The following is a 17863-nucleotide window of genomic DNA, read 5'->3' on the forward strand; positions in this document are numbered from 1 at the left end:
AGTATAAATGTCTTAAAATACAAAATCAAGTATTCATAACTCATAACATATTAATATTAAATAATAGAAGACCGACTGAAGATGGCCAAGTGTCAGACTACATCTATATTATATGGATCACTCAGGGTTGAAAACATGAGCTTCATAATACATGGACCAAATGTTTATATCAGTGTTCAATCACAAATTGCAGACCTTTATAATCTACTTCCCTCAAAATGGAAAGGAAGAAAACTGCATTTGACGGTTTCATTCTAATTTCACTAAAAACCACAAACACATTTAATATCTAAAAGCAACTACTACTTACTTCTTTAACTGGCATTTTATATTTATAAAATACAACCAATTATTGCAGTTTATTATATTTAAATATAAATTTTAATAGAGTGGTGCCCACAATGTCAACTGATAATATATACATGCAAATAAGCTATACAATACAATTAAAACTACCAGTTTAATATTGATTCAGTCCCATTGTGCCATTAAAACAGCTCTGACTCATTGAGGCCTGGACTCCACTAGACCTCTGAAGGTATACTGCGGTATCTGACAACAAGATCAGACGACAGAACCTTTAAGTCTTGTAAGTTGTGAGGTTGGGCCTTTATGGATTGAACTTGCCTCAGTCAGGGGGAGATCTGGGGAATTTGTCGGCCAACACTTTCAACTCTTTGACTGTTTACTTGCTGCCTAATATATCCCAGCCCGGACAGGTGGCACTGTAATGAGATAATCAGTGTTACATCCTTAATCTATAATTTAATGTTATGGCTAATTGGTGTACTGTAAATGATAATACGAAAGTATCATACGTGAAATTATATTAAAATGATTTACTATTATCCCAAGCAGGCAAGGAAACATTGAACGGATTCCAAAAAGTTTTTTATCAAAAAGCAAATAAAAACCAGAATAGTTCTTGGTGGCATACTGGTCTAGTGGTTAGCACTGTCGTCTTGCACTTTCAGGGTCCGGTTCGATTCCCGGCCAGGCTCGATTCCTGTCTCCTGATCTCTGCATGTTCTCCTTGTTCTTGGTGGGTTTCCTCTGGGTAACCTGGTTTCCTCCCACATACCAAAGACATGTCGGTTAGGTTAATTAGTGTTTCCAAATTGCCCATAGTTTGTAAATGAGTGTGTATGTGTGTGCTCTGCGATGGATTGGCACCCTGTCCAGGTCCACCCTGCACCTTGTGTCCTAAGTCTCCTGGGATAGGCTCCAGGCCCCCCATGACTCTGAATACAGGATAAAGCGGTATAGACAACAAGTGAGAGTAGTAACATGACTGTAACATGACTTATATGTTCACATTAATGTTCTTGTTTCAATACCCTGATATTATTGCTATATTCCATATTCTATATTATTAATATAAAATATAACATGTAGATTTGTTTAAGTAGTCAATAAGTACTGTAACACCTGGATGTTACAAAAATTACAGGAGTTAAACATTATGTGTTAAAAAGTGATAAAAAATGTTTTCCTTTTTTTTTTAAATTGGCAAATCACTATAGTATACGATGGATATTATCTGTGACATACCAACTCAACAGCATCTCAAATTACTCAGTAGGGAACAGCATTCCTACTTCCCATACCCATGTAAACAAACTGAAAGTATTTATACCCATTTCATACATAACCAACAAAGAGATTTTGCCATTCACTGCATAAAGAAAGCACACTTTTGGGATAAATGCCTTATTGTACGAAGGGATTATATAGAAAAATTGAAGCTAGTTTTTACTCTCATAAATGTGTTCTGTTATTCTGCACAGTAAAAAGTCCCAGTTTGACTTGAATTACATTTATAATAAACAAAAATGGCTTTTGTGCTTGCAGCAGCTAATATACAATATTTGTTTCTACATTGTGCTTGGGTATAAAGCTCAGACATTTATATCAAGTGTGAGTGCATGTAAGGCTCTCTGGTTAAATTAGAGTGTAAACATACAGACACAGCACTGTCGAGCTGGGATGGTCTAGGCTGTTTTCTATTGTGTGTTTTGTCACCATTGTCAAGTAAACAAGAAGCAGAGTGTGCATGGTGGGAGATGGTGAAAGAAAGTTTTAGAGAAGAGAATTGTTGAATGAGATGAAAAAAAAAATCTCTCAATCCCTGCTCTGCATGAGTAATGTGGAATAACCTGGGCTGTGCATCTTTTGTTTGTGCAAAGGCAAGGAAAGGTAATAATTTACAATTCATCATTCATAGTCCAGTGATGGCTTAATTAATCCCTGTAAATAAGAAAACAAATGAAAATCAGCTGAGCTATTGTATAAACTAAGCCAGGGGATTCTTGGAGGAAATGGTGGGGAGGAAATAACAAAAAGGCAGAGGGTTGTGCGATGAACAATGTCACGGAGGCAGAAAGGGAAAGAGGAGTGGAGTGACAGAAGCGCAAAAGATGAAAGAAAGATAAGGGAATGCTCAGAGCGCTAAAAGTGGAAGGGGAGTTCAAAGTATGGTGCAGTAAGGCAAGTAAGGCAGAGGCAAAGAGTGTATGGTTTATTAAAGAAATGAAGAGAACACCCGTTTATGAAAAGCATTTGTATTTGCCATATATATATTTACATGTATTACGAATTTTAATTGGTGTTTAGTCACAGCAGGTAACATTTAACGAACACCTCACAGACAGTACAGCACAACATAGTGCTATCCTGCGATTAGAGTAAAGATGACTTTAGATGAAAGGCCAGAGAGAAACACTCACAAATAGAAAGTACCAGCTAGTCGAACAGAAGAAGGGGAAAAGAGGGATCTAAGGAAATTGGTGAAAGAGGAGGAGGGGGGAAAGCAAGCTAGAATAGTGCACTTGATTCTTTCAGTGCTATTTTGAGGTCATGATAGGGAGCATAGGAAGACCTTTGTTTTTTCCGGACAGTTTTTCTGTCTGAACTGAATTTCTTCAACCTCAATTCAGTTTCTGTTTTGCCCTTCTTCTGTCTCTCTCTGTCTTTTTCTGCCTGTCTGCATCTTGCAGAAATCATCAGACCTGTTTGTTTGAGGATGCACAAAATGAATACGTATGGAGAAGAAAAGTAGCACATGAAGGATATGCAGTATGACAGGATACATTTTTCCTTTCTTTCATACAGTATGCATACACACCATTAGCCATAATATTTACACATTAACATTGATTATCAGTTATATACCAGTAAACTGGTGATAGGATGATCGGCACCCAAGGCTCATGCATGCCCACAGGGACCAAAACCAACCTGCCTGGCCTGATCAAGCTGAAAAGCCAATGCAGTACAAATCGCTTTAAAATGCTGGTCACGGTAGAAAGGCACTAGAACACCCATTGGGATGTACTGGACAAACAAGTCTGATCCACAGAGGCCCCACCGAAAGGTCCACCGCCAACGAGCACAGCAAAACCCCAGAGGTCCATGCCCTAAGGGGCCAGAGTTGCCTCAGTGGCACAAGGGAACCCAAAACCTACAGTAGGTGGCTATAAAGTGAATGGCCTTAATTTTATGGCTGATCAGTGTTGACTTTATACAGTGTACCTAAAACATTACTGTATACATGTATATTTTTATTGCAGAAAAATGAATGCTTTGTTATCACATTTACTTTATCCAGTTTAAATACTTGCATAAGTGAACAGAATTAAATATCATTCTTAATCAGTTTATATGGTTTTTGTTTTGTTTGGTTTTTTTTAGCACCAATGCACCTCAAATATGCATAGATTCGCCATGCACTTTAATGGGTAAACCCCTACACTTCGGGTCATACAATTTGGGTCATCCTGTGCTCACAATAGCCTCAGATTCCTATTCTTGGCTGACAGGAGTGAAACCTAATGTGCTGTCTTCTGCTGTTGTAGCTCATCCATCTCACCACTTCAGTGTGTTGTGTGTGCAGAGATTCTTTTCTGCTCACCCCAGTTATAAAGAGTAATTATCTGAGTTACTAGGCTTTCTGTCACCACATAGCACAGTCTGGTCATTCATCCCTGATCTCTCTCATCAACAAGGCATTTTTACCCACAGAACTGATGTTCACTCAGTGTTTTTATATATATATATACACTGTAGTCTGTACTCTAGAAACTGTGGTGTGTGATATTCCCAGGAGATCAGCTCAAACTAATACTCACAGCAGCTCACCTACGTAGCTCCGACTACCAGGTCACGAACAAAGTCAACGCATTTTCCCCCACTCTGATGTTTGAGTTGAAGATTAACTGAAACTCTTGACCTGTATCTGCATGGTATTATGCATAGCCCTGCTGCTGCATAAAAGGCTGGTTAGAGAACTGCATAAAAGAGGGGTGTACAGGTGTTTCTTTTAAAGTGGATGATGAGCGTATATTTCTTTTTTCATTTATAATGTTATTTGTTATCTCTCTCTCCCTTCATTTGCCTCTTTCGCCTTTTAATTCTGTTTTTCATTTATGTTCATTAATGATACTAAAGCCAAGATTAAGAAAAGAAAAACATAAATTGAAAACTAAAGTGGTTGTAGATTGAAAACCCCTAAATATTTTTTTTTTTGCGCTTGACTTGATATTTGTAATATATAAGATAAATGCACAATTCATTTTTTTATGTGTGTGTATCCATTTTCTGAAACAGATATAAAATCTGAATGAATTTTATGTTTTTTGTCAGCACAGTGATGCATTGTGCTCAGTCTCTGTGTCCATGGGAGTGGATCAAAGTGAAAATGAACTCTTATATGAGCTATAAAATGCTTCACTCCCACTGGCCTAAAGCACATTGAACTATTTAAAAGGAAATGTACTGCAGAACAAGATTCACCTCTGAATGCTGTTCAGTATCAGGCCATACTGTACATGTCAGTGCTAACTTATTTGCTCTGCATTTGGCAATAAATAGTGTTTTATATACATTTAATAAAATTACAAAAAATAGAAGATTATTATAGTTTAATTATAGTTATTGCACATGTACAGTACTGTGCAAATAATTAAGGCACATGCAAATAACTGCTGTAGACGAAGGATGTCTTCAAAAAATTTATAATTAAAAAAAATATTATAAAAAGCAGTTTACAGTAATAAATTAAAATCAGTAATTGGTGGGATGATTTGTTGCTTAAAATATATTCTTAGATACAATTTGTGTGGTTTTATAAGGAAATTAGCTGTTAAGTTAACATCCTGCAGAACCAGCCATAGCCCTTATGAGAATCTTTTTTCATGCATGCAAAACCCAGGAGGCTTCTTCTTTCTTTTTGTCTGAAAAGTGGTGTTTTACATAATATGCTGCTTTCTTCTCTGGCCTACAGATATTTTTCTCCAAGATTACAGTTTTTTTTTGCTAGAATACAAATGTTTTGAAATAAGATATGTTTTTCTTGAGTCAATAATGAAGTTATAAAATAAACATGTATAAGAAAGTTTTAAAAAACACATGGCGCCTAAGACTGTTGCACAGTAATGTACATTAGAAATGAACTTACACGATACGGGTAAATCATTATTTTAAATTAATTATTAATAATGAAACAAAAACAGACCACATAAAAGTGACAACATTCATTAAATACATTATTTAAAAATGCAGATCAGTTTTAAACTTAGGCTGATACAAAAATAAAACTGTAAGAAGCATTGAAACAAGAAACATAAAATAGCACAGTAGTTGCAAATATCTCCAGTTTGTAAAAGTGAATTGGACTTTTTATTTAAGTTTTTTTTTTTTATCTAATTATGACTTAAATAGTGGAGAAAGCAGTTAATGACATATTCAAGAAAAAGACAGTTTGAGAAAGTTGATGGCATGACACAGAAGAGTTCCTTCATGTCTACATTCACATTACAAGCCAAAATTTTTGGGCAAATCAGATTTGCAGTCATGTTGGTTCAAATTTATAATTACAAGTGGCTTTTATCTGATTCTAAAGTGAACGCATCTGTGTCCTGAAACGGCATGCATGCGCACATCACTACATCTTTGCTTGTGCCATCTGTGTTAAAACAAATCATATTTGTAACCACTTATTCAATTAAAAACAATGGATTCGCTTTAAGGAAATATACTTGGGATTTTGCTCTGGATAAGAGCAAGCGGTTAGTCGAGTTTGTTGAGGTTGAACTTCAAAAGAAGGAAGAAAGCTAGAAACCTTGCTTAAGCGGTTTTGGAAGCTACTGTATTGCTAGCTCTGCTATGAAATCCCTGCACTGTCGGTGCTGAACAACGTCAGCAGGCACCCTGCCCATTCACAGATTTGGATTTGACTGCTCTCATTCAAGTTGCATGACCATATTCTGGATATACTGTATATTTCATCTAGGACCAAGTATGAAACTAAATCTGGTTTCTCTCTCATTTGAAAATCATTAGATTTGTGCATTTATATGCCCCCTCCCCCCAAAAAAACAAAAAAAAAACAGGTTTATGTCACATTAGAGTAACATAACTACTTTTAGTTACATTATTGGTTGGGTTGTTTTTAACCCAGCATTTTCTAGTGTGCAGCAGAGCTGGATTCCTGCAGCAAGGGGTAGTCACAGGCTACAGTATGGACTAATATAAATGACATATCTCTTGAGTTTAAATTCCTTGAAAAAAAAGCAATTCTCTTCCTTTTTTTGTTGTCTGATGAAATCTTTCGTGGAACTGCCACGTCAAGAAATTCATTTTTCATTAGAGAATATAAAATGCCTTGGGTGACATTAAAGAAAGGCAAATTCCAGGCATGCTCTGAAAAATGATCGGCTATGAATAGATGATTTCAAAAAGTATCATCTCCTGAGGAGCACGGTGTCTACAAGAGTTCATTCCAACTCCACACAAAAGCCATTAATTTTACTGATGAGTTTTTTTTTTTTTTTTTTTTTTTTAACAAAGAAAGCTATCGAAATAGTGAAGTCAGGTTTAGAGACTGAGTTAAGGTGCCTGTGGGTTACACTTTCAAAGGACAGAAGCTGAAAGACAGAGTTCGGGTTTCAGTGGAACAAAGTGCTGGTAGACTGACTGAAGCTCAGAGTGGAGACTCACAAAGATTAAACAGAAAGGAAACGAAATATTGAGAGAGAAAAAGTAAACATTCCTTCCCATTGTTAGAATCGCAGATTGTTGTAATCATTAACCATACTGTAGCTTCAGAAACATTCAACATCAATGACCATGGAGTTTAAGAGCATCTGAAATGGATTTATCCAAACCATAGTCAGACTATGCCAAGAGTCCATTGTGTCGTAGCAACATTTTAATGGGATGTGGGGAGGTGGAGAACAGAGAAAAAAGAAGCGCAACCATGGCTGTGGCTAATGGATTTGAAACTAATTAAGTTCAAACAACAGATACAAACAGACTATTTGAAACACACACACACACACACACACACACACACATAGATAGAGAGACAGAGAGAGCAGAAAATACAAGGTTGTCGCTAATCAATCCAGTATTTGTGTTCTGCATGAAAGGATCAGCAGTAGCGAGGCCTTATGGTCCCAATGTCTCTTTCCGTCCATGTACCTCTCTTTCTTGCTTTACTTATTCCCTCCTCTATTTGATTTTCTGACTGCTTTATTTCTGACCCTACTTTCCTTCTTTCCTGTTGTATCTGTAGTTTTTAGTAATTAATTTAAATAAATGCATTTATAATAATAATAATAATAATAATAATAATAATAGGCAAAAGCTTATATGAAAATTTATTAGAACTTAATAAATACAGTTTATTTTTCCAGAACTTTAAGTGACAAGTTGTAAGCTTATGACTGAAAATTAATTTAAACCATTCTTGATTAATATTTTATAGTACCACTTGACTGATTTTCTATTCTTTTCAACAGTATACTAATGTTTATTTTAACAGCACTGTCTAATGGCGCAATGTACATTAATAAACTTAAACTTCTATGCACTAATTTAAAATGCAACATCAATATAATTCACTGTGCAAAATACCCTACGTTGTAACATTCAAAAGAAATATTACTAAACACTTCTTTGAGAGATAATATAACAAAACATGTACAGTCTATTTTGTGGATGTACAGAACATTACCATTTCCTTTGTTTTTCCAGTATATACTGTAGATCTTTTTTGTCACACATGTCTGATACAGTTCCACCCACTTCTGATGGCAAAAGGGACTTCACTTATCGGATGCCAGTGCAAAACCCACATACCGTACACAACATGTCGTGGTAGCATTTTCATCAAGAAAACAAATTGTTCCAAATTGCACTAGCAGGGAGAATCACGTATTTATACACCATCTGAGGTCATCGTGCCATGATAACAAATGAAACTTCTTTCATCCATTTTTACTGTACATGCTTGTTTCGCTTTTGAATAAGTTACAAAGTCTACCACCTACTGCATACAGTATAATCAGTAGAACAGATTATTCCAGTAAAGAAGCTATTAATTGCTCAGTTACTTCTTTATTTGTGTGACAAAGCAAAATCCATTAGGTAAAGAGGTATTTATTAGGTAATCTTTCCTTAATTATCAATTATAGTCCTAATGTCGGCTTTTGCTATCCACTGTTGTGATGTCCTGGTAGACACTTGTCTGCAAAAGTTCAATACAGCATTTATGATTAGGTCTGAGATCAAAAGATAAACAAGAGATGATAGATCAGAATTTTAGCTTTTAATTTCATTAACTGGTATTAATATTTAGATGTGTTAAAATACTTAGACTTAAAACAAATTGAAGCAAACAACATTTACAATTTGGATGCATATCTCTAACTGCGTCAAGCCAGCAGCCCACTGATATTACTACACTGTTGCAGTCTTCTAAAGTAATACTTTTTCCAGGCTTGTACCACAGTTCCTTTAATTTTCTGCTGGTTTGAGGACATTTTGCGCTGCAGTCTCCTCTGCAGGAGTTAAAATGCACGCTTAATTGGGGTAACGTCTGGTGATTGACATTCCATCCAAAACATTTCTTTCTTTTTTTTTCATCCTAAATAAGTCATTAATTGTGTTGGCAAGGTGGTTTGGGTCATTGTCTTGCTGCATGAGGCTCCTTACAATTAAACTGCATGTTCTGTATTTTGTCTGAAAATATGTCGCTATACTGTATTTCTGCCCTCAAAGTCATCTTTAAAGAGAAAAATTATCCCTCGGTTGTTAAGGCTGCTGGGGCTATTGTTTTAGGGGTCCTCTTCATTGACCTTATAACGCCTTCATCATCAATAGCTATTGTTTTCCTTGACCAACCTGTTTGATGTCTGTTTGTTAGTACACCATTTTTTTTCTTTTTTTTTTTTAGAGCGTCCCGAATTGTTGTTTTGCCCATATGCAGTACTTTGCAATAGCTTTGATTTTCCCTCTTTTTCAGCTTCCAAATGGCTTGCTTTTCTGCTTGACAGCACTTTGCTATTCGTGTTAGTCAATCCTGTTAAACAACAAATGCAATCTTCAAAGGAAAAAACTCAGGGCTCAGACCGAGAGTAAACATTCAAATATATAACACTTTTAAAGAATCAGTCAAGGCAGACCTAGGCAACAACAAGCATCAGTTACATATTTTAATCTTGTTTGATCACTTGTTTGATTTTTGATTTAAATCGGGTAATTAATCTAATCTGTCCTAAATCATCTTTCGGCCTTAAACCCAAATGTTTTCAGCAGAAACAAAAGAAATGGCATTGCTGTTCCAATACTTATGATAAGGAGTGTACTGTATGTAGGGAGACTTATTTCATATAATGTTTATCTGATTCCCAACATGACAGGCAAGTTTAAATGTATTTTGATTGACTGATGACAATGTTAAATATGAACAAGACTCACCCTGATGTGCTGCTGTTTATTCTACAATTATAATTTGGCCACGTTCACCTGCATTTGTGATGCAATCACGGACGTGACTTTCAATGCCAGATGGGCCTCTTGTGCCCTCTGGACCTCTCTACCATTATTTTTCCAGCTCTCATGTTCTCCATATCTCTTTCCCTAATTTACAACCTCTATTTGACCTTTTTCTATCCTTCCCTCTTGCTCGCTCTTTCTTTCCTATTTTGCTCTTTTCTGCTCTCATGTTCCGTCCTACTGATTTACGCTTTCCTGTGTGCAGTGTGTAAATTCAGAAGCAAGGCTACATCAGGTCATAAAAATGACTGTGATGTTTGTGGAGCTTTCAACAGAGACGATTGAGGCTTTAAATGGGTCTGTAGAAGTCTGTAGGAGAGAAGAAATTATTTTGAATAGGGTGGAAAGAAACAGTTGTGGGATAAGGGCTGAAAGAAAGGCACTTTAAAGTTTATTTAAAAGATGGAAGTGGTTGAGATCAAGTGGAAGTGGACAAGATGAAATGGTGAGTGTGAGAGGGAAGGTATAGCAGCCTGGGGGTAGTGGCCATCAATCACTTGACTCATGTCACAGTTACAAGTAATGTCCATGTGGTCATGGCTCATATGTAACCGTGTGTGTACGTGTGTGGCTGAGTGATGGCATTATGCCAGGATCTAATACAGCAAGCTGGCTGATTGAATAACTGCTTTGGGAGGGGAGGGAATGTTCAATCAAGTTTAAGGCAGCTACCACGGCAAGCTACAAACATAAGCGCGCATGTCCACATTAGCTATTTTTGTGTGTAAGGGTGAAAGTGCATCTCTCTGATGTGTTTGTGGGTGTAAATTGGTGTTTTAGAGGCTGCTTTAGTTTCCCAAGGTTGAGTGAGTGTGGGTGTGTGCTTGTTTCATGCTTTGGCCTTACTGATATCTAGGTCTTTCAAGAGCACTTGGTGCATCCTGTCAGATAACTATTTCAATATTTTACTGTACATTTTCAACTATTTCTTATATAGGTTCAAAGAACTGAAACAGTTACCGTACTCAGGCAACGCCGAGCAGGTACCTCCCATATAACATTTACATTTAGTCATTGAGCAGTACTTTTGTACATTGTACTTTGCAATTAAGAGAGCAAACAATTCAGCCATTGAGACTTGCGAGGGCATAAGAGCAGTTCTCTGGCATCCTTTGTTTTACACTATCTTTTATATTTTTCATGTTAATTGCATGGTTTATTCCATTATATCTGTTTTAATGAGAAAATCCAAGGTCAAGGAAAAATTTTATGTTATAATGACTGATAATTAGATTTGGAGGACAACAAGCAAAACAGATAAACAAACAAATGCCTTAACAAAGCACACAATAAAGAGTGCAGGCAGACCTTTGGATTCATAGTCCATTAATAGATCATCAGAAGCATACAGTACCTTCTACCTGGTTTCTATAAAACCTACAGAATTAAACACGGTTCATCCTCAGAGAGTCACCAGGTACCATTTGGTTACTCAGTGATTTTATTTCATCCTTAGTTTCAACTCATTGCACTTTTATGTGTTTCGAACCTTTCGTTTTCAGATATTCGTGACCGCAGGAAGAAACCTGTCATGCTGTTCATTCATGGCGGCTCATACATGGAAGGAACCGGAAACATGTTTGATGCAAGCGTGCTGGCAGCTTACGGTAACGTCATTGTGGTCACCATGAACTACAGACTGGGAGTGCTAGGTGAGTCTTTTTTTTTAAGAATACTGTAATCATCTGACCATTTGCAGATTGTTAGACAAATTTACGAATCTACAATCAGTGAATCAACCCCTGCTTCCCTTTGATGGATTATGGTAATTATACTCAAGATCAGAGCAAGGATCTGCCAAATAGAGTGATGGTAGTCAAAGACAGCCAGTTACAGGTCAGAGATCAGTTTGCTGCTGCTGTTATCCTGTTATATCTGATACTTCTAATACAATTAGAGCTGAATCCATTTCTGGATATTGTGAAACGGGAGTGTCCCTGGTTTCCTTTCTGACCACTAAAATTTTAAGTTTAAAGTTAAATGCTTTGATGCAAGAGAAATACTAATTTGTGCAGTGCTATTGCCAAGATGGAATGATGGACACCAATCTTTCTGTTCCTTTTTATCAGAGTGTCCCAATTGGACACTCTTATTCTGCACCTACATAAGCTTATCATCTTATTGCCATGATTTTATCACATATTAAAGCAGTGATGCTATGAAACAGCAATACAATAGAGCTCCATCAGCGAAGGTGAAAATCCCTCCACTGATAGCGATCATGCAATCACGTTTAACCACCAAAATAAGTGCTATTTTGGAAAGAGCTGCTTTAATGTAATTCAACTCTCAAATCTACTAAAAGTGTTGTGTGTCAGCCAAAATAGTGTTTGATGTGCCTAATGCTGTCAGTGATGCTTTCACGGTATTTACTGATGAATTTCAATGCAATTATGTCATGTGGAAACGCAGGGTAGTTGTTGTCTATGGAATATAAATAGAGGATTGATTTCATACTTTTGGAAGAAAATGATGAGACAACCTTTTGTGATGTGCTTATATGCTGGAAATTTGAGTCATGTATGAATAGACTGTACGTATTGAGGAGGAACTGAGAAAATAAAAGAGGCTCTATGAGCAGCAGCAGACAAATACTGAATGCATTATCTGTTCATTATCAATTCCCATTAAGGAAAACACTGTTTGTTTGTGCTTATGATCACCAACACCAAGCCAAGACAAATCGCTGAAAAAATAAACATCAGCAAAACAGAACAATGACAAGCTAGCTGAAGTAACCCTGGGAAACTAGAGCACTTATCAACAGCAAGCCAGAACATTTGCAAAAGTAAAGCACTGGAACAATTTATACTCATAAACCATAACAATTATAACATCAAACTAGAACATTTAATACCAACATTTTACAATATTAAAACATTAGCAGTTAACTCTGGGTACACAACAGTGTTCATGGGACATTTCTCTTTCATACTTAAACAGGTTTGAGACGCTTACAGTGAAGGTAAGTTCTAACGTTAAAGCCAATAAAGCCATTCTAGACAACTTTGTGCCTTCAGCTTTGTCATATAAGGCCCACATATGGGTGACAACAGTCACGTTTAGAGATTTACATACACTATTCATGAAAGGGGAATGTCATGGCAACATTGTGATCACGTTGAAATGAATGCAGGATCACTTTTGGTAGTTGTCAGTGGAGGACAAAGTATACAAATCAAACTTAAAGCATAAGTCTTCCATTTACATTTCTGCTTAAGTAAAAGTAAAAACATGCCTCTCTTTAAATGTGCTTAAATATTACAATTAAAAATACTGTAGTTTCTGAAAACTAGTTTCTGGGTCTAATGTTATATTATTATTATTATTATTATTATTATTATTATTATTATTATTAGACTCATGCCTTATTTCCCAATTAAAAAAACTCTAATATTAGTCTGGGCACATCTGTTAATATAAGGGCAATAAATCAATCTGACATTGATAAACATTAACATGAGCAATCAACATACAGGTGAGTAATTTCTGTTAAGGGCAAACTTCCATTTTAAATATTTCTTTTAACTTATTATCTTTGCTAAATAAATGTTTTCTTTAGAAAAAGAAAATCACAAACATTTAACCCAATATCTCAGATATAAGTCTCTAGTAATGTTTTATGTGTTTGTTGTGTACTGAGATACTGTATTGTTTGATGATTTACAGAGGGCATTATCACAACTGAATTTATAGTTTATTTAAGTATAACCCTTCATCTGCCAACTGTTTTAGCGTGATTAGTTGCATGAAAAACTTGCCTAATTACATTTTTTTTAACTTGAGTACCATGTGTTAACCATGTGAATGTTTGCCAGTTCACTATAGGATAGCATTAAGCTTACAGTATAAGCTGGTTAGCTAGTGGAAATGGATAAAAGTGTTGACCAGCTCAATCCTACACACTACACTTTTGTCATATTGAGGTGTGGTGTAGTAATGCTTTGCAGTTTAAAAGTTACCAATTAATTATCGGGCAAGGCACATGACATACACATGGCAATGACGGCAATGGTTATGTCAAGACTTTTTACAGTCATTTTTCCAGGTGCATAATATTGTAGTCTGTTGCATGGAACTTGTAAACTTGTAAACATTCTGTGTTTATGAGATACATATAATACGTACTACAACAACAGGTCAAAGTAAATCAGCCAAACTAACAGTGTACTGATTGGTATCAGCTTTTCCACTCATAAATAAGAAGAAACAACATATGTTGTATAATGTAGCAGAAAGTAGAATATTTTTATTTAAGTGTAGTGGAGCAAAGTTTCCCCAAATTCCCAGATACTTAAAAAATTTACCTAATTACGGCAACAAATTGCATTAACTTTGTTGTTGTCCACATTTGGTAGCCATTAGCAAACTTTTGGTTGGGTAGTTGACCACTTTTCTCAGTTCCCTGGAGTTAACCCTTTATGAAGGGTTAAAGGTTGAGGTGCAAAAAAGCTTAAAATTTGCATCCTTTTCTATTAATTTGGGTTAAGTCCACCATTTAAGTCCTTAGTTATTTAGTTATATTTTTAAAAATGCAATCCATTATTCAGACAATTTATGTAATTCGTGAGCCAGACAGCAGTCATTCCCAATCCGTGAAAGTTGTCCTACAAGCCCGATAACTCTCCCCGATAACTCTCCACCCTGTTATTCCTGCTGCTATACCCCTGTCTCACCTGTGCGGTTTACCTATATAAGAAACGACACACAGAAAAATCGAAACCGTACTTACGGCCCCCGCATAAAACTGCGTAGGTGAGATAGGGGTATTAGTAGATAACAGATTATGGGCCGAACTTTGCTGAATGATGATGATAGAATAATTATAAAAGTCTCAACTAAAACAACATGCTTGAGGAATCACAAAGGAGTTTTGCCTTTAATCAAAAATAATGCTAAAATGTAACTTGTTACTTTTTAAAGACAGTAATTTTGTCATGTAGTTTGTTACTTACGTCCCCCAACACTGGTGATCTGGTGCAAACTATTAGTCTAGCTTGAAGGTATCAAATTAAAAAAAGAGGACAACAGCATTTACACAGGACAGAAGCATTTCAATCCATGGTAATATAAAATTTGTTTGTAGACAGTAATGCTGAAAGGTAACTAAGAGACCTTGATGTAAATCTGCCATTCTCTTTCTCAGATCTGCATTGCGCTTCTTGGACCTTTTCATTGTACTGTGTGTTGGTCAATGTACTGAGTGCTGCCAAACGAACCCTTTTTTATGTTGGCACATTGAAGCTACCAGTTGTAATTAACCATGATCACTAGCAGAAAGTTGAGAGGTTTTGGACTTGTAAAATATTTTTTTTTTCTTTTAAACTCGATTGTATAATTTTGACCCTGTCTTGATTTCAGAAAAATGGCTGGTTTTAAATGTTAAGGTTTTTCTATGCTCACTTTTAAAGTCCTTTTGAAAAAGCACTTTAGGGGAAATAGAACGCTTACCACCTCTGCAGGATCCATTATGATGAGTGCTGTAAAAAGATAAAAATATTTGACATTTGGTTTGCTGAGATGTTGCTCTTGTACTTTCAGCCTTTGGTAGAATATCCCTTTAGCTTACAGAACATTGGATGCTATTCTGCATATTATAAATTTTAGGTCATTACTCAGACAATTTTCCTCATAATGTGCTCTGTGCATTCTCAACCAATTTTCTCTCTTAGTCTATACAGTAGCTAACACCTCATACAACTCAGTCTTTGAAAAGGAAGTCCAACAACACACCTTAACTCACCCTGGTTCATTTGATTGATGTATTTTTGTTGGTGCCACAAAAAGCTAAGACATTTCTCAACATAAAGGTTACTATTATGTAGAAGGATATGACATTGATAACAAAATATTTAGCCAGTGGCAAAATGAGTAGAGAATTATGGTCCAATATATTTAAGGACACTGACATGGCATTAATCTAAAGAATTATTTGTTACATAAAACTGGCTCTAGTAAAATCCTATAGACTGGAATGTCTAATGTTTCCCCCAATTTTTATGGATTTAGCTGTGGTTAGTTTAAATGCATTAAGGGCAGAAAAAAAGGAAGACTAATATAAAATACAAACGGTTTTTGAATTTTACTGCAATGTGGAAATGACATAATATACAATATATAGATAACAATGCAGAATGTATAAACCAAGGTAAAAGACTGATGTATGAAAAATTAGAAATTACTTTGTATGCAATTTGCCTACTATTTCATGTGAAAACTGGATAAGCCAAGTAAACATTTGTTCCACACCCATCTAAAACAAAATCAGGAAGTTAGCATAAATGTGGGGTTAGAAGCTCATAAGTTAAGCATGGGATTGAATAAGGAGTGGTTGTTCAGCACTGTGAGTTGAAATGCAGAATGAAGGAAGGTACTAGAAGAGCATTTTGGGGACCATAAACACTAAATAATATTTTCCACTTTAGCTTTATATGACTGAAATATTGGCACGGAGTACATTCATGCAAGTCAGCGGTGGCTGTGATAGCTTTATTGGGTGAGCACAGTTAGAAATATGCTTTTCCATCTCTCACTTTAACTACAGGCCTGCCCAGAGCTATTGCCCCAAGATTTGTGCTTCATTAGCAAAAATGTAAAGGTCTGCTAAAAAAAAGAAAGTAATTTAAGCTCTAAAGTAGCTCCTGTCTTCAAAGTATGTGAGACTGCAGCAGTGTGAGCTTCATTTTCATTTTCAGCTGCCCACACACACAATTGGTTACACATCGCCAATAAGGAGTCACTAGTCCGAGCAGAAACTCTATGTTAAATGATAGTTTCATATACACTATTAACACAAATTTTTAATTTCTAGGCAAACAACCTAAGAACATAATTTTAAAAATAGTGTTATAGTTGGCTATAGCTAGTGTTGTACTAGCAAGGGTTAATCAGTGATGGAACTAATATATTAAGTTGAATTAATTTAAAATGTAACTATTTTTGCATTGGCTAACGCTGATTCAAATTCTCATTAGTTAACTCAGTAAGTACACCTAAGATTTGGTAATGGAACCTTAAACAACAGGAACAAAGTTAGGGCAGTGGTGGCTCAGCAGTTACGAGTTTGGTTTTGCTAATCAGAAGGTCAACGGTTCAAGCCCCAACACTGCTTAGCAGATGGGATTAAGGTTAAACCAGGGATAATTGTGGATGCTGCTTTCTAACAAGCTTGGAAATATATGAAATTTACTTATTTGTAAAGTTGTATTGTAAAGTGCTTTAAAATTGAGATTAATAAAACCTAAAAGTTAGAATTACTTTGAGAAAATTACATTTGGATTACATTAAATGAATGTCCACAATACAATGTTGCTAATATTATATGTATGCAAAGATTTATATATATATATATATATATATTATGCTGCGTGATGTCCATTAGCCAAAGTCACGCTGCATCTACCTCTGTACCTCAAGTTTATAATAAAGTTTTGAAATTATGAGCAGATTTTGGGAAGTAGTGAGTGGAACCAGACACAGCAAACACAATATCTAACTGCACACATGTCTGTTGTAAGCAAAGTCCCTGTGTGTCTCTTGAGTGTTGCAGCATTATCGAATCACTCAATCTCTATATCGCTTATCCTGTTCAGGGTCTCTGGAAGCCTGGACCCTATCGCAGGGGACTTAGGTTGTTAGGGTGTAAAGACTATGCTGGGGAGGGCACAAGTACACACATGATCGCACACTTGTTCACACATTACAGGTGGGAAATAGAGTAACCTGCATGTATTTGGATTGTCGGAAGAAATCCACACAACCCACACACACACACAGACACACACACACAGACCCATGGCAGGAATCAAACCCCCAAGGTCACAATGCTAACCACTACACCACCATGCCACATTGTAGCATTATCTCGGTTTCTTTATTTTCTTTCAAGAATATCCATATTAAAGTCCAGCATGGCTCTCAAACAAAGCCTAGCCAGTGCTAGCAATAACAGCAACAATAAGCAAAGAAAAAGTTTGAATTTAGAAGGGAAACAGAAGGCTAATAAACAACAAGAAGGTAAAAAATC

The 17863-nt window shown here is 36.0% G+C and overlaps 1 protein-coding gene across 1 annotated transcript in view; it reads left to right on the forward strand.

The window, feature by feature from the left end:
• nlgn2a (neuroligin 2a) overlaps window positions 1-17863 on the forward strand; it is a 199665-nt gene that overhangs the window by 126714 nt on the left and 55088 nt on the right. Inside the window, exon 4 of the mRNA XM_053492131.1 lies at window positions 11340-11489. Within this exon, the coding sequence (XP_053348106.1) occupies window positions 11340-11489 (150 nt within the window). The remainder of the gene's footprint in view (window positions 1-11339; window positions 11490-17863) is intronic.

This window comes from Clarias gariepinus, chromosome 1 (genome assembly GCF_024256425.1).
Source record: "Clarias gariepinus isolate MV-2021 ecotype Netherlands chromosome 1, CGAR_prim_01v2, whole genome shotgun sequence".
Taxonomy (NCBI): domain Eukaryota; kingdom Metazoa; phylum Chordata; class Actinopteri; order Siluriformes; family Clariidae; genus Clarias; species Clarias gariepinus.